This window comes from Lissotriton helveticus, chromosome 6, assembly GCF_964261635.1.
Source record: "Lissotriton helveticus chromosome 6, aLisHel1.1, whole genome shotgun sequence".
NCBI lineage: Eukaryota > Metazoa > Chordata > Amphibia > Caudata > Salamandridae > Lissotriton > Lissotriton helveticus.
The window spans coordinates 997581217-997608917 of NC_136067.1; the positions used below are offsets into that span (position 1 = coordinate 997581217).

Genomic DNA, 27701 nt, shown 5'->3' on the forward strand with positions numbered 1-27701 from the left:
CGGCTTCTTCGCTGCGGTGTGCTGCTGGAACTTTCCTGGAGGTCGTGGGCCCGGCAGCTGCCGCTTGTGTGGGTGTACGGATGCCCGTTGCCCTCAATCATCCTGTGCTCCCCCCTGTGCAGGGGGTCCGCCGGCCGGGTCCCGTCCGGACCGGTCTCGTTGGATCTCCCATTCCTTTTTTGCCTCGAATGGCCGCACGAAGATCTTGTGGTTGCTCCGCCGGGTCGACTTTCCTCCTATTGTCGGCGGAACTGTGCCTGCATTGCCTGAGGAGATTGCTGTCCTTTCCTGTTCATCCGGGTCGCAATCGATATGACTTGTGTGGATTGACGATTGGACTCCCTGTTATTCGCCTCTGGTTCCTCATGATCTGGTTCCTTGTGCGTTGGACGATTACAGCTTGGGATAGACAAGGACAGGGTTGAGATGAACTTGCCTCAGTGGACTATTATCTTGCGGTATGGTCGGATGATCCGTTTGTGACTGTATGACTATGTTCGATTCTCCTTCATGTTCCTGGAGCTTATCCTTGTACTTAATATCTTCCCGTGGGCTCTGAGTATGTTCGGACAGGGGGGTGGGAGCTGATGTTTTTGATTATGTAGTTCCTCTCCCGTCGTTATTTCCCTATTTTCCCTTCTTCTTTTTGTCTTTGCGGTTCTTTCTTTACTTTTAACTCTTCTATATTTCGGGTTCTGGTTAGGGCGACAGGCACGCTGCTGGGGGGTAGGCCATAGACTTCTGCAGGGGTGCAGGGTGGGGTGTGCGGGGTGGGGGGGGTCTGTCATTTTGTTATTTCCCCCCTTTTTTTCCTTTTTGGTTCTATGGCTCTTATGTATCCCCTGTTTTCGGGACGCGGTGTCGGCATGTGGGCCCCCTGGGGTGTTTCTTGGCTTGCATGGGCCTTCGGGTCTCCCTGCCGTCACGGTTTACGACGCATCCATTACTCCTGTTACCACTGGTTCCATGTGCCGGTCTATTTTCGAGTGCTTCGTTAGCCATGGGGCACATGCCGTGATGCTGCGTTCTTTCTTCCCCCCCTTTTTTCCCCGAAGTCCTTTCCCTTTTTCCCCCTTCCCCCTTTCCTCCCCTGGGTTGTTGTAGCGGAGGGCTCTCTGTTTTGCAAGCCTATTTTCAGTTCTGTGTATCATTGTGAGTTCTCGTAGTGGTGGGTGGGCGCTGGGCGGCGGTTGCAATAGCTTATTAATGTGGGACTCACGTTCTGCCTTTGCCAAAATGTAACTGTTCTTTTTGAATTTTCCTGTGTTCTGTATTTCTGCTTGCTCGCGGCCCGCCACGGCCCTCTGGACTTTAATGATTGCCATTATTCTGCTATACCCTTTCTTCTATTATAAAATCAACCTTCTCTCATCCTGCTCGTTGTGGTTGCTCTGTGGCTTTTCACCTTTGCTTCCCGTTTGGATTGCTGTGATATCCTGCTGGAGCTTCTGTACTGCCCATAGTGTTTCTATAAGTGTGGTGGCCGGCCCGATGGGTTGTAGGCCCGTATTTGTGAGCACTTTCTGCATAATAAAGGTTTAAAAAAAATAAATAAAAATAAAATATCAGTCCACACTGAAGAGAGAGTACTATCATTCATGCTTACACGCTATCAACGGACTTTTACACTCTGCTCTATAACTAAATATTTCAAGAAATCTTGAGAAAAATAATCTTATATGAAATGCGAATATCAGCACCTATGTTCGACGCATGTGTAATGGACGGCAACCTGATGAAGGCATGTATGCCGAAACGCGCGTAGTTGACACCTGCTGCACTGCCTCCATCATTCTATTGTCTGTCATATAATGTGGATAAACATTTGTATTGTTGGATATGAAATATATATATAAAAAAATAACAAAAAGTGAAAATTAATCTTTATATGAAATAATAAAATGAACAGTTTTTGATACATATATGAGTGTATTGCCAACCTGTGTTTCAATATGGTGGTTTATACGTTTGTTGTAAATTATTTTTTACCTCAGAGATAATATGTATTGAACCTATGCCTAGCTAAATCCTTTTTTCCCCTTCGCTTAACTTCCCTATGTTTAGCTAGTCACAATATAGGGGTCCCTTGCTTCCTAACAAGTAAACTCAACAACAACAATAGGTTTTGTGAAAGAAAAAAGATGAAAAAAAGTTTGTGGTTGAGATGCTTTGCATGGAGGCAGGCTATGAATAACGCAATGGGTGAAGTCATCCTGCCGAGTCTGTCGGTGTAAATGCAGAACACTTATAAGGTTCCAAAGCGAGACCTATTGGCTATACCAATGCTTGTTATCTGATGGCAATACCCATGAACAGTGAGTTCTGAGATGTGTGCTACTATTTTATTTGAGACTATCAGAACCTTTGTTGCCCACGATCTTATTTTTTTTTAAATATCTTTTTTAAAGTCATGGCAAGTAATACACAGACAAGTACACCACACTTCCTCACACCCTTGTATGGCAAGATTACAGATTGCATAGCATTAAACATTACATGTGTTTCCTGTCTCCCTTTCCACCCCCCCATCGAGATGTAGTCCATAGAAATATTAGCAGCAGCATCAGTTAGATCCAGTGGGGTGCAGGGGCCCCCTCTATAAGCGTTCCATTTGGCCAAGATTTTCTCCCACTTTCTAGGACAGCCTCAGTGCACGTATACCACTTTTTCAGCCACCATACACCAGTCCATGTCCCGCTTCCAATCTCTAAGGCGTGGTGCAGATGCCACCCCATAGATGCGCAATAATGCGCTTGGCTACTGCCAGACCCATGGTCATCCAGGTCCGTTCCATATGGTTTAGGTCAGTTGCGTCCCAAATATTAAGCAAGCACCACTTAGCGGAGACTGCCATCTCATATCCGCATAGGTCATATTCATGCAGGCCACCACAGACTTCAAAAGCGTTGTATAGTGGGGCAGCTCTAAACAATGTGAAAGAAGGTTTCCAGCTGATCACATTGGCTGCGGCAGTCAGCATCCATTGCCCTACCCATTTTTACCATGGTGGTGCATGCGAAGTAGGACCTGTGTTTAACTTTGAGCTGGACTAAATAAAACCAAACCTTAAACGCTATCTCTCTTAATGAGACCAGGGCTTTTGGCCATTCATCATACTCCAAACCCTCGGGATCTAGGTCCCATTGTACCTGCAAATTTAGAAGAGTGTCTGGTGAGTTATTAATCAGTTTTCGATATGTGAGGGAAGTCACCCTGCCAGACATGTGATCATCAATCAGTCTGTCCTACAGGGGCAAAGCTTCTGGTAGGACTCCCCCCTTGGGGAAGCGCTGACTGGAGTGCATGTTGTATCTGTGGGTAGTGGAAGGTCTCAGTGGGGGCTAACTGGTAGTCTTGTTGCAAGTCAGTGAAAGGGAAAACCTCTCCCACTCTGGAGAGATCAATAAGATCCCAGTTATTAAGCCCCGGTTGAGTTCCCAGGGTGCCCAATTCTTCGGAGTCCCACAGGGGAAAGGCCATGGTTATCCTACCTTTTCAACCTAGCGCTTTAAGTGTTCTGTTCCAGAGTGTAACCGTGACAGCTTGGGGAGTTAAGCGTCGTGGGCTAAAGTAGAGGGTCCACACGCCCTTTGCCGGTTGCAGGACTAGCAGATCCATACGAAACGCAGGATGTACAGTGGAAAGGTGCACCCATTGATTACTGTTCGTGCGCTGAGCTGCGAATAGTATTTTTGAATGTCGGGCAGGCTATCCCTCCTTCGTACCATCCCCTTGTCAGTTTGTTGAATTCTATGTGCACCGGGCCCAAAGCAGTGTTCTGATTTGACTTTCTATGGCTTTGAAGTATGCCATGCCCGGAGGGACTGTGTTGCTCATTTTAATGAATCCAAATTCCTACCCCCGACCGAGAATAATCTTTTAAGAACATTGCTACTGAATCTACAAAGGGGTCTACCTCGTCTCCCCAGAAAAGTAGACATATTTGTTGCCTTCTTGTTTGAGGCAATTATGCCATGGACTTTTCCATTTACATCACAACACTACTTTCATCACTTTGATTAGTCAACAAAGGATGAGAAGAAAACAAGCAAACAATTTAAAATGGTCTGTTAAGGAAAGCATTCCAATTGGATTGCTACTAATGAACTTACCTCCTTTCCCCTTTACGTCTCCACGAGAGACTGGGTTCTCAATACAATGCAGAAAAATAGCCCGACAATTCATCCTAATATATTCCTTTCCTCCTGCATTGGTCAGTTGCTGCCTGACACTTCCGGGAAAGCATATTGGAATGAACAAAAATATTGTGAGGTTGTAAGTGCTAGAACGTCAGATAGATACCCACACAATAGATTTTGACATATGGATCAACACGGTTGAAAATAACTCGATTTTAACATTAAGGTAACAATAAAAACTCTGAATAAAGTAATGAATAAACAAAGCCTAACCCAAGAATGCGAGCTGGGTGACTGGGATCACAGAGTCTATACGGGTATTTATTAGGAACCAAAAGCATTTCACAAAAAAAAGCTGAACTTAGAACCTAAAACTGTACATAGGAACAGCAGGGGGGGTCATATGTATCTGTAATGATAAAGGTTTTTTGAATGTGGGTGACTAAAAAAGCGAAAATGGTAGAGACAGCAGAATTAAACATATTTAGAAATATAACATAGTAAACATGGGGCGCAGGATGGTAGAGTTACTGTTAGTGGTAAAAGGAGTCAAAGACAGCAAGAGAGTTAGGTAAGGCTTTAGTGTTAATTGAGTTAGTAAGGTTCACAACTGAGTCAAATTTTAAAAACAGTATTGAAGGCTGGTATGAAGTAATTGCTGTGATGGGGATTAATGTCTCCTTGTTGAGGGTATCTTGGAGAGAATTTTTGCAGTGGAAGGATTAATGCAAGCATCACTCAAAATGAAGATGGACATTTGTGTTGTCTTGCAAATGCGTCCCATTAAACACCTTTATCAGGAAATGTTTTGCACACCATTTTGCTGCAAAGAAACTTTTAATATTTATCACACACATAGGTTAAGGACACACACTGCCTGAAATTACTACTCCTCCATTTCTTCTTAAGGAGTTACTTACTTTGTTGCATCTGTGTAAAGTGTTTACCATAGATTTAGGGCCAGACTGGGAACCAAAACCGGCCGTGGAAAAGTGCTCAGCTGGCCCCCCGGGGGGGATGGGGTGGTTTGGGAGTGCAGCAGAGCAGTTTGCCAGGGCCGGTTTCGGTCGATTTTGTTACAGGGGCCGATATTGCAGCTAAGCTGCAAAAACGGCCCTGTAACAAAACGGCCCCCTGGGGTCCCCAAAACCGGCCCTCGGCCTGGTGGCCCACCGGGGAAATGCCCAGTGCCCGCTAGGGCCAGTCCAGCCCTGCATAGATTGGAAGAGTACTGAGAAACGGCGAGCTCATTGCGAAGTTAGGTACCATGTTGCTGAGTGCCACACTCAGCAGGTGGTTAAGTGTTTTCGTCACCTGGACTGCAATGGCACTTTAACGCTCAGTCCCCCTTGGAGAGTTCAGCACTGGACAAATGATATGTCAAAATTGCCCCAAATCAGCTTGTATCCGAAAAGAGGTGTGGGCAAGCCTTACAAATTGCCCTTTCCAAGATGTGGTTGTGTCCACAAAATTCTATTTGAGGTACCCAGTTTAAGGTGAGGTAGAGTACTTTCCTGTGCTGTCAGTTTCTGGTTAGCTCACACATAAGGGTGCATTTACAAGTGATGGATTTATTTATTTTTACCATTTGTAGAGCGCACTGTAACCCTGAGGGCATCCTGGCGCTGAGACAGCAAAAAAGGACCGGAATACTAGACAGTTGAGCTAGATGGGCGTCACTGATATAGAGTTAAAGACTCATGGATCAGACTTTGGGGAAGAGCCAGGTCTTTACTTTCTTGTGGAACATTCATTGCAACACATTAGTTCCCTCATTTTTAATTGTGCTCTTTGCTACTATTTCAGTTCCTGAATTTTACTTCTTGTAGTTGGTCCTTTCCCTGAATTTACTTCTGGAAGTCTTTGCTTGCTTTGGTTGGTTCTCATGCTAATCACTGTCAGTTGGAAACCTGGGATCACATTTCTGAAAGGGCTAAAATATCTTGTGGAGTTTCTCAAGACTCTATAATAGCACCGACCAAGTCAAACTTCTGACTTCAAAATGCTGAGTTTGATTTTAAATGGTTCTGGAAATGCCATTCATCAATATGCTGAAAATATGCAGCTTTATCTAAAAACTTCCCCTTCCAAGGATGGTCTTCTGTTCAACACAGATCTTTTATTCACAAAAACAAATGTTTCCTAATAATCACCAAATATTACAACAGATTTGATCCCAATCTCGTATCCTTGCTCAAGGTTGATGATTTCTAACCTTCAATTTACTCAACCGCGAATTCACTAGATTTCACACTGGACTCCAAACTTGACCTCATTCCCAGCGTCAACAGATTTGCCCAATCCACTATCTTTCACCACACCCTAATTATCTTATCTCCAGACTTCAGCAATGCCATCCTGGCATAAGTAAACCAGCACCATATCACAGCTCACTGAAAACTGAAAGCTGATCTGTGATCAGCAGCAAGTCTTATCTCTACTGGCAAGTTTGAGCATATTCTTCCTATATTAAGACCATTACACTGGCTCCCCATTGAGGCAAGGACCAAAACTAATATCTTACTGATTCGACTTCAAAGCATTACACCTAAAGAAACCTTCATACCTTACCAAACGTCTAAACATCTCTACAGAACTTGATCTTCAAAGGGCAAATTCCCCTCACTTGATTCAAAACTGCTTAAGAGTGAATCAACCCTACTCAGTTGCAGAAACTAACCTCTGAAACTCTCTCCCTGCAAATTTGGAAGCTGCTCCCAACTTTCTCTTCTTCTGCAATGCCTCAACTTTTACATCTCTCTTTGGAATCCAGCTAACCCCTTGTCTTCTTGCCTGTCTGCATAACTCTTCCCTCTCTACTATGCCTCATGCTTCTCTCATTTCATAGGAAACTGTTAAAATAAATCTGTGAGAGAGAAAAGAAGGTGATACTTGTTGTTATTTTTCTTCAGGCATGTTGCTTCTACATTGCTGAATGCTGTCTCAGGGACAGGACCTTCTCAGCCTTTGTCCAAATGCAGTCACTGAATGGTCTGATCTCTCCATCTAGCATACATAACCAGAGAAGACGGGCCTAAGGACACTCTGGGTTGCCAACAGCTGCTGCACAGACACTCATTAAGCTTATTCAACCTCTTTTCTACCCTTCTTTGGGAGAATTTGAAGACTATAAAGAAAACAAGAGGTGAGGGCTCTTGCTATGGTAATTGTTCATCCAACCTTTTCAATGCAGATATGTTATATTAATTCAATTTTGTATAGAACCCTATTGCCATTAGTACAAACTTGCAAATTGTTTCAGTATATAGCTTTAACACTTTTGGAGACTGTTAAGGGCTACCCGGGAAGTCGGAGAATAAACTGTGCATCCTAAAAACAGCAACAGCCACTAGAAGCAAATACCGTTTACTATTCAAAATCCCAAAAGCAAAAACATCCATAACTCTTAACTAGGCCTTTTCCAGTCAAGAACCAAGAAAGTGAAATTGTCTAAAAAACAGAAATTCAGTGTGAACCCAACGTGCTTACAAAGTAAACTCCTCAGTGCCCACTTAAAGGACTAAGAGCCCGATGTACAAACATTAGGAATATCGATTTCCTAATTGTGATTCTGTCTGAATCGCAATTAGGAAATCAGTATCCTAATGTATGAAAATCATTGAGCTTCAATAAAGGATTCCTTGTAGGTCGCAAATCGAATTACCTTATGAATATTAATGAGGTAGGCCACAGTTTGCAACCCATTATAAATCACAGCCCTCATAAGGATGGTGGCCAGCTGAGGTCTGCTAATCAGTTCCTTTGTGACCGGAAAAATGATTTGTACATATGGCCTAAGGGCATTTATCCTTTGCCACACTTTTAAATTTGAAAAGTTTGCCAATATGTGGTATTTGAATGTTGCATGTGAAGGGCTTCACTGAGTACATCAATCACTAATAGGCAAATAAGAAAACAGTTTGTGTAATGTTTTTTTAATCCGTGACTCTGGCTACATTGTTCATGGCTATGGTTTTGGGCACCACACTTATAACTTTATAGTGTCATTTTAGCTTTTAGAATTTAAAATTTGTGCAGGGCACTGTCATATCATGTAGCCTGCCACAAACCCTGCCTCACCCCTGGTCCATATTACTGTATCCCCTAGTGTGGTACACTAGGAGACATGCACTGCTGGTCATAACGCGCCTAAAAACTAGACTTGCAACATTTGAATAATTATAGTACAGTCTTTTTAACAGAATTTCAACGCTTTTAGAACGAAGGAGATTTTATATGTAAAAATTGTTCTGTAATGAAATATTTTTCTATTGCAATGGTTTTAACGAACTATGCAAATAAAATAAACTTGAAACCATCCTCAATTCGTCTTCGGAAGAGGTCCGAGTCCTGCACCTTCGTGCAAACAGTGCCCTCTGTCGGCTGGATTTGGCCTCTATGTACAGTGACCAACATTTGAAAAGCACGTACTTCACCGTTTTCCATACAAAGACCAATGCTAAGGAGTAAGTATTCCCAATCTCTCCATTTCCATCTTAGTAAATAGAATGATAAATGGATGCTCTTTATACAGTTGGTTTTGTTGCCTTACTCTGCTGTATAATTTATGGCCATTTCTGATGAAATGGCTGGAGGCAAAAAGTTGTCTTTTCTCTTTAAGATCACCTCTTCAGAGCTCTGCCAAACTGCTGTCCTCTTTCCTCTCTCGCAGTGTAGTCTACAACCAATCAGGAGGGCCGACCCACCCTGATAGGAACGCAATGGGATACTGATGCTTATTGATCAACACTGTGCAGGCACTTTTATTCAACACCTATGTTCCTTTTAGCCAATCTCAGGACACTTAGTCCTCTCTGGACCTGGTATCCCTGAGTGCATGGCACCTGGGAACTCCTGTTATTTCTTAGGTCAAAACAGAGCACCGACCATCCATATTTCAATGGTGCAGCTGAAGGAGAAATGTTCTCCTATAATACAATTTGTTGAGCAAAGGCAAGTGAACGAGAATGATCTCTTTGGAGGTGCTTGCACTTACCACTAGTTCATTTGGTAAAGGCTGTGGAGTTAAGTGAGACAGGTGTTCAATTGAAGTGGTGAAGGAGACTAGATAACGCAGGGGTTGTTTGTTTTGTGTCCAGTTGATTGAAAGGTGGGTTTGGTTATCTTAAGAGTGGCCAGTTTGCCACTTGCTGCATTTTCCTCGCATTTCATCTTGGATTTAAGTTACAAACTGTATGCAGTAGCTCAGTTCTTGAAAACCAGACCAGCTACAACATTTCAATGGTGCAAAAAATGTGTAGGTACCCCTCTCAGAGTACTGGCAAGACTAACTAGCACCGGTAGAAACAAAACTGTATTTGAAAAGAGCTAACACATGAACATTTTGTGCTAATGAAGCAAAATGTATGTAAACAATTTTAAACCATGATTTTAATTTTGCTCATAGTCAGGATAGCAGCGCCAACTACATTAACATCATAGCAGAGAAGAAGATTAAAAAAAAATAGAAGAAAAAGTGAAGTATCCAAATTAGAATTCAGGACATGAATCCCCTTCCTGTTGCAGGGAGGACTGGGAGTTGTTCAATACAACAGTCTTAACTGTAATCCACCTTCCCACCTCTGTTCATGTGCAGGCATCAGCTGACGAAAGACAGCCTACAGCAATTTACTGACACAATAGTTATTTTATGATGGTTGTGAACAAATTAATTTTACCTGGGCCTTGATAGGCCTGAGGATGACCATATGAGGCAGATGCATCCCAGTGATTCGAAGTGGTGCTTTTCTGCACCTGTGTACTTTCTGGTCCACTTGGGTTCCAGCTTGACCAAGGATCTCCAGAATTGCTGACCTAGAATTCCCCACATAGAAGGAGGTGTGATTATAACTTGACAAATAAGCAAAGATAAAACAACGTTCCATATAGTGTTTAACGTTTACACAGAGGTCTTAAAGTAGTGGAAGAAAACAAGTTACTTACCTATAACTTTGGTTCCCCAGTATTGGTAACTTTCATAGATTCCCATGCTTTGTATCATTCCCCTGTCGTCGGAATGGGAGCCTCGGTAAATAAAAAATACCATAGTAATAGGTGCAAAAGAGAAAACTAGGCCTAGGCCTCATTTCATTTTGTAGCCTATCAACCTCTTTTTGTAAAAGAGACCAAACTTTCTGCAACAACCAATCAGATTAGCCTCACCCCTTGGAACCTTCCTGAGAGAGCCTCAGATCCTCAGATTTTCGTAGCCGTTGTGTAACAGCAATCATAACCTGATATGAGGCCAAGCTTTCCCAGGGGAGGAGGGTGGGCGCATGGGAATCCATGAAAGTTACCAATACTGGGGAACCAAAGTTACAGGTAAGTAACTTGTTTTCTTACCCCAGCAACTTTCATAGATTCCCATGCTTTGTATCAGAATAGCTAGCAGTAAGCCATAAAAGCACATTTTGGTACATGAATAGCATTACATGTTACATAGTCATCTTCACAGGAAACAAATCATAAATGTTACCTTAGACAGGAATACACCAAGTGATACAAAATGTGCAATACAGGAAGGAGGGATTGTAGGGAAAGCTCACCTCTCATTGAAAAATATTCCTCAGGACTGCTTGTCCAACAGCTGAATCATTCTTCATAGAAGAATCCAGGCAGTAGTGCTTCGAGAAGGTATGAGTACTGCTCCACGTAGCTGCCCTACAGATGTTCTTGATCGGGACTCCTGAAAATAGGGCCACTGATGATGCCATAGATCCCGTTGAATGAGCACGAACTCGCCCTTCCAGCGGTTTGCCCGCTTCTTGATGGCAAAATTGGATAGCATTGGAAATCCAACGAGAGATACTGTGCTTTGACAGCGGAAATCCCTTCCGCGGGGCACTAAAAGAGGCAAACAGTTGAGGAGACTTCCTGAAAGGTTTTGTGCGTTCCAGATAAAATTTCAGACATCTCTGAACGTCCAAAGAATGTAAAGACCTCTCAGCTGGAGTAGAAGGTCGTGGGAAAAAAAGATTTAAAAATTACCGGCTCATTCAGATGGAATTCAGATGGAACCTTCGGGATGAATTTAGGATTTGTCCGTAGAATCAAAACATCCTTCTTAAACTGTAGAAAAGGTTCTCCAATTGTAAACGCCTGGAGCTCACTTATCCTTCTAGCTGATGTCAAGCCAAGAGAAGAGCTAGCTTCCATGACAGAAATTTAAGGTCCGCCTTATGAATGGGCTCAAAAGGGGCTCTCACCAGATGAGCCAATACCAAATTAAGTTGCCCTACTGGTGGAGGAGGCCGGACGGAGGAAAAACCCTGAAAAGGCCTTTCAGGAACTGTTTCACAATCCTTACAGACCAAAGCGAAGGACCTAAAGATGTCCGTCTGTACCTAGAGATGGCTGCCAGATGTACTTTGACCGAAGAATGAGCCAAACCCGATTTAGCCAGAGAAAGAATATATGGCAAAATCTGATGTGGAGCCGAAGTGTATGGGTGAAGACTCTGTCCCTGACACCAGAGACGGAATTTGTCCACTTAGCCCGATAGGTCTTATTGGTACTAGGAGCTCCTGCCTGAGATAGAATATCCTTACACTCCTTGGTGAGGTTCAGGTCCTGAAATTCTCGGTACTCAGGAGCCACGCTGTCAAGTGGAGTGAGCTCGGATCTGGATGGAGCACCTGACCTTGAGACATCGTCAAGAGAGACGGAACCGGCTGCAGACGAATTGGCCGATCCTGAGAAAGTAGAAGGAGTTCTGTGTACCAGAACTGTCGGGGCCACGCTGGTGCAATCAAGATCATCCGGCAGGGTTCTGCTTTGATCTTCCTGAGCAGTCTCGGGATCAGGGGTATTGGTGGAAAGGCGTAGAGAAATGCGCCGCACCAGACAATCGAAAGTGCATTCCCCAAGGATCCCCGATGGTGATCCCTGCTTGCGAAGAGCTGGTATTTGGCGTTCTCTGGAGTCGCAAACAGGTCTATGGTTGGGATTCCCCAGCATGCGAAGACCTCGTCGAGATTGGATTGGTCCAATTCCCATTCGTGACTGATCGATCTTTGGCGGCTCAACACATCCGCTGTGGTATTGAGCAGCCCCGCTCGGTGCTCTGCTGTAAGAGCAACATTGTGGAGAATTGCCCAGTTCCTAATCTCTTGAGCTTCTTTGAAAAGTGTTCAGGATCTTGTCCCGCCTTGCTTGTTTACATAGTGCATGGCCGTTGTGTTGTCCGTGTGGACCAGCACTGCCCGATTCTGAATCCGTGGCAGAAAAGCCTGCAGGGCCAAGCGAATAGCCTTGAGTTCCAATAGGTTGATGTGGAACCTGCGCTGATCTGGATCCCAATGACCACTCACATGGAGCTCCTGCAGAACAGCTCCCCAACCTTCTAATGAAGCGTCCATGGTGAGAACCATGGGAGATGGAGGAAGCATGAAGGTCAAACCCTTTGAGATATTGTCCTTTACCAGCCACCAACTGCATGCTTTCTTCATTGCTGGTGTGACCAATATCCTGTCGTCGAACAAGCCCTCCGCCTGGAACCACTGCTTGTCCAGCTGTTCTTGTAGCGGGCGCTTACGAAGCTTGCAGTGCGGAATCAATGGTATGCAGGATGATATCGATCCTAGCAGGGACTTGTAAAGACGGACCAACAGCGATTTCTTCCTTTGCAAGAGACGAGCTGGCAGTAAAAGCTTGTTCTGACGTTCTTCCGTCGGAAAAGCCTTGCATTGATCCGTGTCCAGGATAGGTCCTAGAAACTTGGCCGACCTGGATGGGCAAAGGATCGATTTTTCCTTGTTGAGTTGCAGGCCTCGGTGGCTGAAGAGTTGGATGCAACTTGAGACTGCGCAGGAGGCTGCTTGGAAGGTCGGAGCCTTTATAAGCCAATCGTCTAGGTAGGGAAAGACTTCTAAAGATTGCTATCGTAGAAACGCTGCTACTGGAGCGAGTACTTTGGTAAATATCCGTGGTGCCGACCTGAGACCAAATGAAAGCACCTTGAATTGAAAATGGCTCTTGCCTATCGTGAAGCGTAGGTATTGCCTGTGAGCTGCATGGATCGGAACATGGAAGTATGCGTCCTCCAAATCCAGTGTCGCCATGTAGTCTCCTGGATTCAGTAGACGTAGAATATCCTGAAGGGTGACCATCCTGAAGGAAAGTTTTATGAGATAGGTGTTGAGCTCCCTTAGATCTAATATTGGACGCCACTTTTTCTTTGTCTTGCGAACCAGGAAGAACCTGGAATAAAACCCTTTCCCCCTTTGGGAGTGAGGTACACGTTCTATTGCCCCCTTGATGAAAAGTTGGTGGGCTTCGAGACGTAAAAGTCCTAGATGTTTCGATTCGTTGGCGCCCGGAGCTCTGGTTGGAGGAAGTTGTTGAAACTCCAATGTGTGTCCACCCTGAATGATATTCAAAACCCACTGGTCTGATGTAATAACCTTCCAGCTCTGTAGACAATGAGAAATCCTGCCCCCCACTGATGTCATTGGAGGGGTAGGAACAGTAGAAAGAGCCATGAAGCCGCTATTGCCGCTTAGAATTGTCTCTCCCCTGACGCCCTTTTGATGGTTGGCGAGAGAAAGACGCCGACTGGCCTTGGTGCCGTGTGTATTGCGGCTTGTAAGATTGCGAGGATTGCAAGTACGAAGAGTAGCGCAGTTGATTGCCACCTCTGTATGAGACAAAACCTCTCCCTCTCGCACCTCTGAAAGGAAATTTGCGGTAACTCAATGTCCCCAAGGACCTTGCCGTGTCCGTGTCCTTCTTGATGCCTAGCAGGGCATCATCCACATGCTTTCCAAAAAGCATCTCTCCGTCGTAAGGTAAGTACAAGATCTTATTTTGAACTTCCTGGCGAAACCAGGTGGCCCGTAACCAGCCTTGAAGCCTTAAAACTGCTGAACCCGCTAGTGCACGGAAAGCTGTAGTTGCTATGTCCATAGCACAATCTATCACCTCTGAAGAGGACCGCTCCCCTTCCACCAGTATCTTCCTGGCCTCATCTTTCGATCCATCCGGAAGTTGTTCCACAAACGGGGATAAATCGCACCACATCTGGCGATCATATCTACCCAAGATAGCAAGAGCATTAGCAGCTCGAACCAAGAGGCTGGCCATAGTAGAGAATCTTTTTCCCACATTGTCCGGATGTCTCCCCTCCTTGTCTGGAGGTGTTGTAAGTGGTGTCGATGGATTTTTGGACTTGCTTTGCGCCGTCTGGGAAATAACTGAGTGCGGCTTCGGCTGACCAGTCAGGCAAGCAGGACTACTTTCTGGAGCTTTATATTTCTTCAACAGCCGGGGAAGAACAGGAATGACCGTTGCCGGATTCTGCATCACTTTAGTACCTTCCGACCATATATGTTCGATTATTGGAATTGAACGAACAGATTTTCTGTAAGGTTCCTTGAAGTCGTAAAGGAAACAGTCTGATTGCACTGTCGTAATAGGTAGGCTAAATCTCTTGGACGCCCTTTCCATCAGATTATGGAAACCTCCAATATCAGCTGGAGGGGAGGTAGCAGTATCCGGCACTGGTGAATCCGGATCCTGAATGACATCATCGTCCCAACCTCTATCCGGGTCATGATAAGGATCAACTTGAGAATCTCCATCCGATGAGACATCGTCATCCTGAACAGTCACCACCTCCTGATAGCGCTCTCTGGGTTCTGGTTCTCGAGAAACTAAAGGCGTCACTGCAACTGCAGGGGTAGTAGGGGTGGATGGAGAAGGAGGACGCTGTTGTTCCGCAGCTTGCGACGGAAACCTCCTTTTGTAATCTTGTAGCATGAATTGCAAGTCCATTATGAGAGAGGACGGCATTGCCACCATATCCTGACGTGTCTTTTGTGGAGGCCTTTCTTGCTGAACAAACTGGCGCTCGTGAGCATAGCACTCATCAGAATCCGAAGCTTGAAACTTTACTTGTAATTCAGAGGGGCTATAGGCATCCCCAAAAGGACCATCCTCATCGTCATCAGACTCCTCATCCAGAAGCAAATTGGGAGGTAAAGGTGTTACACGCCGAGGAGATGTCATCTCTGGGGTAATTTGCTGCCTTTTTAGGTCGAGCAGACCTACTCTCAATGCGTGAGCATTGAGAGTGTCTGCTTCAGACCTTTTGTGGCCCGTATTTAGGAGAGTGGACAGCTACCAGACGTGCGCTTTGACGAGGTCGGATTTCCCCTCGGGAGCGAGCGTCTGATAGCTGCGCATGCGTGGTGCAAGCCCTGGCTCTCACACAGACACAGACAGCCCCCACCCCTCTGCATGCACGCACGCACACACACACACACAGGCGCGCGCATGCACACGCAGGCATACGACACACATACAGGCACACATACAGGCACACTATCCCCTACCTCGCATTCTCTCTCAATCACACAGTCACGCATGCGCACACACATTCCCACACGCACACACGCGCGCACACACTCCCCCTCCCCCACCCCTCCCAGGCATACACACAGGCACGCACGCACTTCACTTCAGCCGTGGGCCCCACTCACCGACTGCGCTCTTCCGGCGGGCTCCTCTCGCGCTCCGCGCCTCACGGCGCGTCTCGTCTCCTCTTCACAATCGGGGCTCCCTCAGGTCCGAGGAGCCCCGCAACAGACGCCACACTCCTCCTTCTCCCCGGCCCCCTCCTGGGGACCCGGGCTGATTCGGACAGGCAGGGCGCTCCATGCGCCGGCAGCTCGCGGACCTCGGGAGGCGGGACTTCCGGTCGGCCGCGACCGGATTGGCCGGCCGGCCAAGAGCTTCCGGGTCGCCGCGGGACTTGTTAACACTACCGTCCCTGGTATGGCAAGGGTGGTAGTCCACATAAATGGACACCGCAGACATAGTTCGTATGTGTGGTATTGTTTGGGTGCGATTACATGCAGCCCTCGCGTGTACCTCCGACATGCTAACATCGCGTGCGTCGACCAGGGGGTGGTGCTATGTGTGCTTGGAGTGTTTTTTCCTGTCAGGGGCATGGATGCGAATACAGAAAACGGCATTTTTCTTGTGAGACCCCCGCCTGTTAACACCGTGAGAGCGCGAACGGTTGCCCACACAGTAAACCTATACCACCGTCTCCATTACGTGCGGTCATACCTTGAGAGAGACGCCACGCGATCCTGTCTAACGACCCTGGCATTATGTGGGAGTATTTGGGGAACGGGACCCACGATTCTCGCACTCTGGACGTTCCCAACGATGTGCCAGCAGTGGCACGTGAAGCTGCAAAAAGCGCGTTCTAGTATCAAAGAACAGTTAGGTGGCGCGAGATGCCGACATTAAAAGACCGGTGGGCGGGGTCATAACGATTTCTGGGTTACCTGCTAATTAGAATCCCTTGAGCAGGGTTTATACGTGTTGTGTATAGCCTAATGTGTCCTATTCTGGATACCGTAGTTTTCCATGTGTGTCCCTCATGAGCTCTTCACAGTACGGTAAATGTCAATGTTTTCAATTGGGCAACTGTCCGGTCTTCTCAACTTCTTTTTGAGGAACACTTTTCAAAGAAGGGGCATGGCGCCCAGGTGCTCATGCAATCACGCGCTCTAAACTCCCTCTTTAATTTGGGGGGCATTTTACCTGCAGGACGTGACAGGCTCACTGTAATAGGGAAATAAAAGTAAAACGATGCAAGTGAAGTTCGTATTTTCAGTTTGTTGCAGGAACATGCAAGGGATCAGTGCAGTTCTAAGATCAGCCTTATCGTATTTCATAATCGGTAAATATTTCATGAGCAGCTGGTATTACGACAATATTCGAGTACATTCTTGCTCTCCCAACAGTAATTTGAACCCAGGTTTCCTGAGTTGAGCTCCAAAGTTTCCAGCAATGTTGCATAAACCTTAAAGCAATTACCAGCACCGGTAACTAGAAGTGCTAAATGTCAAGATGCACCTCTGCTCACTGTAATGCAACAAACGACAGAAAGAAAACTATGGCCCGTTCACTGAAATGAAAGGAAACAAGCACTGGCAAAGCACATAGGACCGACTTTCCAAAGAAGCATGCGCAGACCGAAAACGCTGCAGCCAGAGATACACATGCTCCAAGCACATACACACAGGCAACATGTACAGGCACAAAGCCACCAACGTAGCAGACGTGCCGCATGCATACAGGCACCCCACCTGTGCATTACAATGTGTTCAATGACACCAGTACGCGCTGCCTGTGTTTCCATGTTGTATGTGTGCTTGTGTTGCATTGCGTGTATGTATATCTGACTGCATGTGTGTTACACAGATTAAAGACTATGTGGAGCCTTGAAATTTTTTTCCATATGGTGACTCCTGTTGTGCATACAGACTAGGGTCATGCGTCATATGACAGTAAACGTGCTGCTCCGAGTGCGGGCGCGAGCCTGTGCCGGCTCTGAGCAGCACACTGGTGAAAGACAGACCAGATCTTTGAAGACGCCAGTCAGCATCTTGCTGCATACAAGGGCACCGCCGGAGTTTAGAAGAAGGATCGCACCACAGGTGGGTGCCGTCACTCACTGAGCCCTGCTGTGAAGAATGCCTGGGGGCAGGGCTTTAAGTGGACTGAAAAAACTGGGGGGTCTCTCAAAGGGGCGTGGTCAGTGTAATTGGGGCGTGGCTTTAAAACACTTACGCTAAACATCTGTCTTTAGCATAGTGTGCCACCCAACTTGTATTTTGCTGTTTCTGTCATTGCATCCAGATATTTGATGCAACAAGTAACATCATACCTACAACAAGTAAGGACTATCGGCTTTGTCAACGGTTATTAGCTGCAACTATGGCTTGTTACATATAATATTGAAAACGCTTCCAATTAAAGCTCAGGTGAACCTACCACAATGTTGCTGCTCTTGCAGTGTCGTGTGCTTGGCTTTTTTATAAGTAAAATTTAGCAGAGCGTCTTTCAAGCATATTGCATTAGAAATGCTATAGGCGTCGCATTTACGATAGTTATAACTATTAGCATTGTAAATGACATAGCTATTAATTTAGCTATTTTCAAAAACAAGACATAAATAAAAAATGTGTCATTTACAATACCAATAGCTCAAACTTTCCTAATGCGAGACCTATTGCATTGTAAATGCTTGTTCTAGATATGCAGACTTTTTGAATCGTCGACGGGCTCATCGTCGACGGAAATGCCGGTAAAATAGACGTCGACGGAAGATGTGTCGTCGACGAGCTCGTCGTCATCATCATTCTTGCTGCCGTCGACACTACCTTCGTCGTCATTATCGTCGACGTCGAAAATGTAGACACCATCGTCGACGAGCAGGAAACAGGTACCTTAAACATCGACGAAGATATCAACGCCGCCACTGTCGACGAAGCTGTGAAGCTGTACCTGGACCCAAGTCTTATTTGGAAGTTGTCGTCGACGTACCAGCTGTTTTTGTCGTCGACGGACGTGGTTTCTTGTCCGATCTTCCTTCCTGAGGGACAGTAGAAGGTGTCTTGCCTCCCTTCTCCTTTTCAGATGGTGAAGAAGTAACAGAAAAACCCTTCTTCACCCTTTTAGCTGACTGTGTCTCCTCAGTCTGTCCCAGCCTCTCCTTTACACCTCGGTGAGGAGATTTTATGGGACTAGCCTTGTCAGACCTATGAGAGGTCTTTTGTAAGGCTTTCACAGGGGGCTCAATAGAAGTTGAAGGGAATGACCTACCCCTCTTCTTGGATCTTCTGGAGGACGCAGTTGAGGAAGACTCCTCACTGTCAGATGACATAACCTCCTTACGTGACTTCATTTTCTGCAGCCAAGTCAACAAGCGGCCTTCCCTGTCTCTCAAGGTCTTTGTAGAGAATGTTCTACAGATTTTACAATCTGCGGCCTTGTGGTCCGGGTACAAGCAGTAGATACAGTCTTCATGCTTGTCCTCCACAAACAACCTCTTCTTAGAACAGGTAGCACAAGCTCTAAATAACGCCTTCTTCTCCTTGTCAGACATATCAAAGTTGAAGAAATGGAAAAAGAATCCAATCTGAAGAGAAAACTGAGCAGAGCTCAGTGGAGACTCCCTACCACAACGCGCGGTAGAAAATCTGAGGCTCTGAGGCTCTCTCAGGAAGGTTCCAAGGGGTGAGGCTAATCTGATTGGTTGTTGCAGAAAGTTTGGTCTCTTTACAAAAAGAGGTTGACAGGCTACAAAATGAGATGAGGCCTAGGCTTCTCTTTTGCACTTATTACTATGGTATTTTTTATTTACCGAGTCTCCCATTCCGACGATGGTGAAATGATACAAAGCATGGGAATCTATGAAAGTTCCAATACTGGGGTAAATCTAATGGTCATTGCCAAAAACAAATCAGATAATAGTTTATTTTACAGAACTGCACAAGATGTGGGTGGTTTCAAATAGATCAATAATACAAATCGCAGAGACTTCAGTTTGAATAGTATACACAGGTATCACAAATAAAGTAGACGGTTCTCCCAGGAACCACAAGTGCATTTGCATGCGAAATTACCTCCAGTATTGTATTACGGCAAGAGTTGGGAAGTCAATGATATCGGTCTGTTTAGAAATGCTGCTGGTACATTTGCGTAAGAAAAGAGAGTTAAGTAAAAGGGAGGGTCACTGGGAGTAGAGAGGGGGATTAGATAAAGCAGGGATTGTTGGATTTGGGTCTTGTTATTCAAAGCATTTTATCTCATGCATGGTCAGGCAGATACTTGCTAAGTTCTCCAGAAACTTCACCTGTAATGCAATGTGCAAGATGGATGCGAGGGAGCAGTGCTTGTATTACAGATATGTCTTAAGATAATTTTCAATTTGCCCTTCGTTTGTGGTCAGCCTTGTGGTTGCACGTTGGCAGTACCTTCTCTGTATTATTTATTTTGCTGGTCAACCATTGAAGAGTCCCTTCCACATGTAAACCTCTGGTCAGTGCTTTCGATGTAGTTTCAGGGATCCAATAGAACTGCCTTCACCCATTAACTTTAGTTGGTAAACATTTTGTGTTCTAAGCATCTCCCACATGAAATGTCATCACACACTGTAAAACAAATGTCCCCCTACTTAACACTTCCCTTTCCCCTCCTTAGGTGGCACCAAGTATTTCTACTGGGTTGAACAGAGCTAAAAATTCAAATGAAGAAAGTTGTCACTTCCTAAAGAGGCAGAGCCCAGGCATTCAAATACCAACACTCTAGGTGGTAGAACCCAAGAGTACAGCACCATCATACGGTCTACTATAACTGTCGCCCAGTGCTCTCGTCCCTCACACTTTAGTGTCCTTTTCACACTTCAACCTCTAGACAGTCTTCCTGGTCTAGGCCAAAACGACATTCATATCTGATTACTTATATCTACTCCACTAAGGTCCCACATTTGCCAAAACTCTACACTTTGGAAAACAGGCTTGAGATGTGGGCTTTTTTTCTCATTCTGAAAGATACAAAGAAATGAACAACAGTGCATCAGGTTGGAACATATGGCCACAGGGAGAAAGGGAAAGAAAGGAAACAAAAGACTCCTGAGGGGTGAGGGGGAATAAATATGGCTGGACCTCTGTGTGAGATACTAAGGACTGCTTGCACAGATTAGATTGATACATGAAACCTATACCGTCCTAAAATTGCAGTTCGACAGTATTTGCACCTTTCATAAGTTCAAATAATTGAATAATACTTGTCAGACTTGGACTCCTCTATAGGAAGAGTGGCCAATTGGATGACAAACTACTGTTTGAAATTGAACGGCAAAAAAACAGAACTAATGATATTAGGGAATACATATGGCTGGACCTCTGTGTGAGATACTAAGGACTGCTTGCACAGATTAGATTGATACATGAAACCTATACCGTCCTAAAATTGCAGTTCGACAGTATTTGCACCTTTCATAAGTTCAAATAATTGAATAATACTTGTCAGACTTGGACTCCTCTATAGGAAGAGTGGCCAATTGGATGACAAACTACTGTTTGAAATTGAACGGCAAAAAAACAGAACTAATGATATTAGGGAATATGGTCATACCTAGACCTCTGGATAGCTGGCCAAATTGCATGGGCAACCCCCAGATCCCAATTCCCCTATAAAAAAAATTGGGAATGTGGTTGGCAGAGCCCTTACAATGGATCATCATGCAAAAACACTGGCTGGCAGCTGCTTAGCACTGATCCCAAGCATTTAAGAAAAACTGTGATTCAAGCCCTCATAGTTTCCCGTTTGGACTATGCTAATTCTCTTTACGTGGGCTTGCCATAGTATATAATAAAAAGACTTCAGGTGGTGCAAAATGCAGCAGCAAGGCTTCTGCTAAAGGTCCCAAGTTATGTTCCAGTAAGAGAATCTTTGAAACAGTTCCACTGGCTGCCAATTGAAGCAAATATTAAGTTCAAATCCCTTTGCACCGCACACAAGGCCATAAAGAATAAAGGTCCAGCTAAGCTCAGAGGTCTGGTATCTTCTTATCCCACAGCCAGACTCCTTAGATCATCTCAACAACACCTCCTTAACACTACTAGAGTCAAAAAGGCGAGATGGGACGGATGACCATTCGCACACGTGGTACAAAGTTATGGAACGGTCTCCCACTCGGTATAAGGTGACTGGAAGATGAACTCACTTTTAGGAAAAATACTCAAGACCTGTTCCCCCACTAACCCGTTACCATGCAGTTATCCACTTCAGCACTCACCATCGCGGGGAAGCCCTCGTGCAGCCATGCGCTTTACAAAACACAACATAAACATAGAAAACGCTATAGTAGCACTTACAGAATGCTAGCTGCTATATACACCCTATTCTTCACATTGTATGATCCAGCAGAGAGACAATGAATTGCATAGGCTTGAGCATATACATGTAGGACACAAACATCTGTGTTTACAAAGAACTAGGGGGAGCTGCTCTGTACTGAAAAAACTAACTACCTATTTTAAACGTGTGCACTGATAGAAACATCAAAGGCCTGCTGGGTTGCTTGCCATCCTAAACATCCTCTAAACATTTGGTGGGTAGAGGCAGGGATATTTTCTCTGCACTGTGAGAGACCAGGAGCTGCATGACAAATTGGCTTGAACACCATCATCTGTACTGAAGAAACTGCCAATAGCAAGTTGCTCAGGTAGACCAATATTTGATTTCCCAAGCGATGAGGTGTAACCAGAGTGATGAACATGTTAAAGATTTGTGGTGCTGATTTCATGCTGAAAAGTAGAAACTTGAACAGGTACTGGTAGCTGTACACCACAAAACACATATCAGTGGAGGTTGGTATATTTTGGTATGTGAAAGTAGAAGTTTTGGAGATAAATTAAAGGAAGGAAGTCACCCAATACCAGGCAGTTTCGTAGCATGACCATCTTAAAACCTGTTTTTTCCCCCGATATCTGTTTCAAGTTTATTTGTTGCAAATTGTTTGATAAGTTACCAGATGCCTGCCTCTCTGAGGATTAATAATGTTATCTATTTCGTCTTTCAGAAACACACTCAAGATGTCATATATGTTGGCGGTTCTCCCTCTTTACAGGCGAGGGAGAATCGTGAAACTGATAGGACGGCCATACTGAACAACTATCGGTCAGAGGTTTTACAAATCTATGCAGTCAGATGACCAGTAACCCCGCTTCGCACCTGAGTGGCAAGGGTGGGAAAGGAGAAGCCTGTAGTATATTCTTCTTTTAGGAAGGCTTTTGCTTGTATGTGGTTCTCTTCATGTCTGTAAATGGTGCTAATTGATTCCAATGAGGTGGTCATGGTGTGCCACAACTGCAGAATAAAAGGAATTTTGGAAGAAGGAACAACTCCTACATTTGTTGTCCGGAATTAAATTGTCCTACCGTTTTTACTTATATGATATGGACTTAGGGAATATGTATCACACATATAAGTGACTGGATAGTTGTGTGCTGAACCATCTTCAAGTATTAACTTAATAAAAGCTGCAATGCATTATGTGCAGAATAGCTCACTACTTTTTTGTGTAACTGGATGCACTGGGCTATCATCCAAGGCTATATTTTCATTGAACTTTTCTGCCAACATCTACATCATCCCTCTGTTAAAACTCATCCAATCATTTGGGTTGACAACAGTATCTTATGCAGACGATACACAAATTGTGGTATCATATCATCTGATATTGATGAGGCTGCTAGCAATTTTCAAAACTGGTGGGCCAAGATAGTGACCTGGATGCAGGATAACTATTTAAAGTTGAATTCAGATAAGACGGTAGTAGTTCTTTTCAGTGCAAATACATCTTTTTGGAATACGTTGTGGTGGCCGACAAATCATGAGCAGATTCCCTGCCTCACATTGAAAGCAAAAAACTGGGAGTGCTATTTGATAATCAGCTTCATTTTTCAGCCCAAATCAACCAGATGACCTCCGCTTGTTTTCATCTCCTCTAAGTTTTGAGGAAAATATTTCTGTTTATTCCATTAGAATTAAAGAAAACACTGGTGGTGGCTCCGCTACTATTGAAATTAGATTGTTGTAATGAATTGTACCTTGGTGCCCAAAAACGTTTGCTTCGGAAACATCAAACCCTCCAAAATGATACTGCTCATCTGCTATTGCGAATTCCTAAAAAAAATACTGTTACATTGAGCATTAGGAATCTTCACTGGCAATCTGTTAATGAAAATAATTACATTCAAAGCTTTTTGTATGGAGCATAAAGCACCTCACAAAGGGGGGTCTGCATACTTCCTAGAGACCTTTGTCTGGCATGTATCCACTGGAACTCTTAGACCTAATTCGGAAAAATGAAAATGATGGGGAGGGAGATGTTTCTCTTTTGTAACTTGCAAACTTTGGAATTTGATTTAATTGGAACTGAGATCAGAATTGAATCACTATCAATTCACAAAGCCTTTAAAGACATAGATGTTTAAGAGCAGCATAGCCTGTTAATCAATTGCAACTCGTACTCAGTTTTGTTTTCAATAACCACTAGTGCCAAGATGCCTCGCACATTGCACACTCTGCAAAGTTTTACTTACTTTCTACTTACTTACTGATTTGTACTGGGAACAGGCTCAAGATTCCCATGTATAAATTCCATCTGTATTCTCCTCTTTTTCCTTGCTCACATATACAACACTAATGTGCTAGCAAAAACAAAAAAGTAGGGCTACCCTTTCCAGTAATCCAGGGAAGGAGGGCTGTGTGGGAGCAAATTGGTGTAGCAATCCTTCAATAGTCAATCGAGGCATCCATAAAATCCAGAGGTGTACAAACTTCTGGGGGTTTGCCTGCATTATTTGAGAATGGTTATATTATTGTAACTCAATCAAGAGGTTATTCATTGTAAACCTTATCTTCTGGAAATTCAGCAAGTTAGTCATTTGCACTTTGGGAGAAAGAGTATGTGCATGAAGTGCTTCTCTGGGCTCAGAATCTCCCGAACTGCCCTATTCCTTCCTCTGCTTTGTCTTCATTTTCCTTCCTGAAAGACAGTTCATCCAGAATTCGGAGTAAATTTCAAAGGCGAAAACTGTGCCCTTGTTGCAGGAGTTATGTTTCTGCAGTGGAATGGTGGATAACACAGGTTGGTCTTGCAGCATCTGTGAAACTACGGTAAACTTTGGTTCTGTTGTCAACATGGGATGACAAGCAAATGGCAACCAACTAAACTTCAGGGCTTGAACATTTTTCCCTCATTAACAATGCTTTTTCTGATGCTTCAAATGATGAAGTAACCAATGGGTGGGTAGTTGTGACGCGTCAGTTGACAAAGTGAAGAATAATCATTTTTTCATTGACGATGAGGTGGTTGTTGCCAATGGCTCCTTCATTGAACAGGATGCAGTTAACAGGTGGCGAGTGTTGATGAAGATATTTTAGCTAAAGGGTGGGTTCTTAGCACAGTGGTTGATGAGAGAACCTTTAAAGATATTGTATTTGACACGCTGATGACAAACTATCCCTCACACTCAACAACAAGGCTGTTGTTGGCAGTATGTCAACCAGTAAAACAGCTTTCAGTGGATTTAAGAAAGCCATATGGAGTTTCTGGGGAATGGAAAGCAAAAGATCCTTTATGGGAAGGGTAATATGAGCTATGGGACCATCAGCCTTTAATTTTGTGAAATATCCACTTACACATGCTCCCTTGCTTTGCTCCCTTTAGATCTTGTGGTGGGGGTTCACTGTTCGTGGACTTCTTGCCTGAAAATCAAGTTTCCATGAGGGCTAAGATTAATGTTGCTTTTCTGTCCCTGAGCTTTTGTACAGGTCTTGCAAATTTCACACCCTCTGGGAATGTGGTGTAATTCCAAGCAGTTCATTATCTGGACATGAAGGACATCTGCAAAAATCATCTTAGATCCAGGCTCCGATGGTACTCTAAATGGGACATGGCTTTCTGCTTGCAGTAATCAAGTTGGAAAATTGGTAGGTGAACTCCTTTCACGTTCAGAAGGGGCAGAGAGCAGCTCCATAAGCCCAACAATTAAGAGTGTTGACAATGTGTAACAGGGGAAAACAGATATCCGAACAAAAGAAAAAAAAGTCTTTCCCATATCTGAGTAAAGGTGGTAAAAAATGTGTCAGTTTTAAGTAAATAAGGATGTCGATTTTCTTCTGAAGGAGCAATAAATCGGAAGATTTGCTCTTCTTAAAAGTAGTACAGCATATGAGCTCTACAATCCTGTGGGAGGAGTGGAGATCAAAGCCTCTCTACCTCATTAGCCCGTGGTCGGGCCGTGCGCTGAGTTCGACATGATGTACACCTTACAATGTTACATGAGTACATTCTTATCACTACTGGTTTTACATCAATATTCAAAATTCCCAGTACGAGTATGCTGACTAACTCAAACATATATAGGTTAAATACTGATGATGCTGCTCTCTCACAGCGCTCCACTTTACTTCATTATACTGACCCGACTCACCATTGCTCAGCTTCTACCTATGCTAGAGTTTTATTTTACACCTTCTCCTGGTCAATGATAAATCAACTCATAGGGACTGATTACAGTTATCTCATTCACCATCCTCAGCTACCATTGTCTCTCCTATTCTCTAAAGTTCTGTATGCAGAGCAATTTAAACCAACAAACGAGCTCAAAATGTTAACATGACGATTTAAATCCTGAGAATCTCTTCTATCACTAACACGAATGTTAGCTTTATATTCTCCTATTACAATGAGACTGTGTCTTTAAAAAACATTCACATCTGATCCAACTACTAACTTTTACATTAAAGGCTCAGCTGGAATTTGAAACAATTGTAATTTATAAGAATCTAAAAATTGGAAGAAAAAAAAAACAGTAACAAAGTATGCAATTTGATACCTTCTAACAACCATACTGACGCAATTCCAGAGAACTTTGTCAAAGAAATTGGTCATCACCTTGTCCACCACCTGACCCAATCTGATATACTCCTCTTTCATTCAGGGAGAAGTCACAGATTGCCTACAATTGGTTAGAGCATCCTTCACTTCCCAAAAAAAAAACTGCTAGCTTGAATCTGTCTCTACAAAATAATTCTGGTTCAGTCACAACAGCAAATTTCTATTAAAAAAAACTTCAGCTGTGCAGAGCAAAAAAATAAAAAAAAATAAAAAAATAACTGACTGGATAATCTCTAAACAGGATTTAGAAGTGAGACGACCATACTACACATAGTGGATAATGCCTTAATCATTGTCGATTCTGGTGACTTAGGTCTACTTATTCTCCTCGACTGTATCAACATCATTTGGTATAGAGATCCATTAGGTGTCAGTGGAAACTATAAAATTCCATAGGGGTAACGATGGAACAGTGCTGAACTGGTTCTCCTCCTATTTAACAGATCGAGTGCCACAAACAACCAGCATTATTTTGGCAAGCTGGTGTGATGGATATTTTATTTATAATAAAAAAAAATTGTATGCACATTCCCCCAAAAAAAGAAGAAATAAAAAGGGAGAATGCCAACACATAAACGGGGCAGCCAACTTTTTACAATAAAAATGGAATAAAAATAAATTAAAAAAGGATAGAGTTTTAATAAAATAGAACATTTGCTTTCTAACAGGCAGGTATACTTTTTAGTTGTAATGCACATAATTGAAAAATAACATTCAAATGGCATGAAGAGAAGGTACTAATGTCTTTGCATTACTGCAACCTGCAGCCACAGTGTAAACCTAAGGATGAATAGGAAAATTAAAAGGATATAGAATGGAATGAAATAGGTTTTGACCAACCACTGACACTGCTATTTAGGTGGATGTGCACATGTGATTAGGCAAAATGACATCACTCACAATGCAAAAGAGCCAAGACTTCCTATGGATGAATTTGACTGAACCACTTCCCATACGTTATGCCGCGATGAGCAAAAGCAAAATGTGAATAACAGTTGAACTACCCAGAGGCCTGATCAAAAGTCCCTGTAGCTATGCATGATGCGCACTAGACATATAAACCTGTCTCTAGGCCAGTCCTAAAAATAGGAAATAGGAAAAACGCTCTCAAGTCAGGGACCTCTAGCACAAGGAGCATTCCAGGGCTTCATACTTGACCCCACCCCCGGTGATGTAATGTAAATTTATTTTTATATAGCGCAGCTATCACTCCATGGAACATCTTGGTGCTAAGAGGCAGCTGGACATGCACTGGATCAACTGCTCATCTAGGGACACCAGTCCCTAGA

General features: G+C 44.0%; 1 protein-coding gene across 2 annotated transcripts in view; it reads right to left on the bottom strand.

Annotated features, from left to right (window-relative positions):
• The window catches only part of SNX9 (sorting nexin 9), an 884063-nt gene that overhangs the window by 428076 nt on the left and 428286 nt on the right, over positions 1 to 27701 (bottom strand). For both annotated transcript variants that reach the window (XM_078648636.1, XM_078648635.1), the window contains one exon: positions 9818 to 9953. In XM_078648636.1, coding sequence (XP_078504762.1) covers positions 9818 to 9953 — 136 coding nt within the window. The remainder of the gene's footprint in view (positions 1 to 9817; positions 9954 to 27701) is intronic.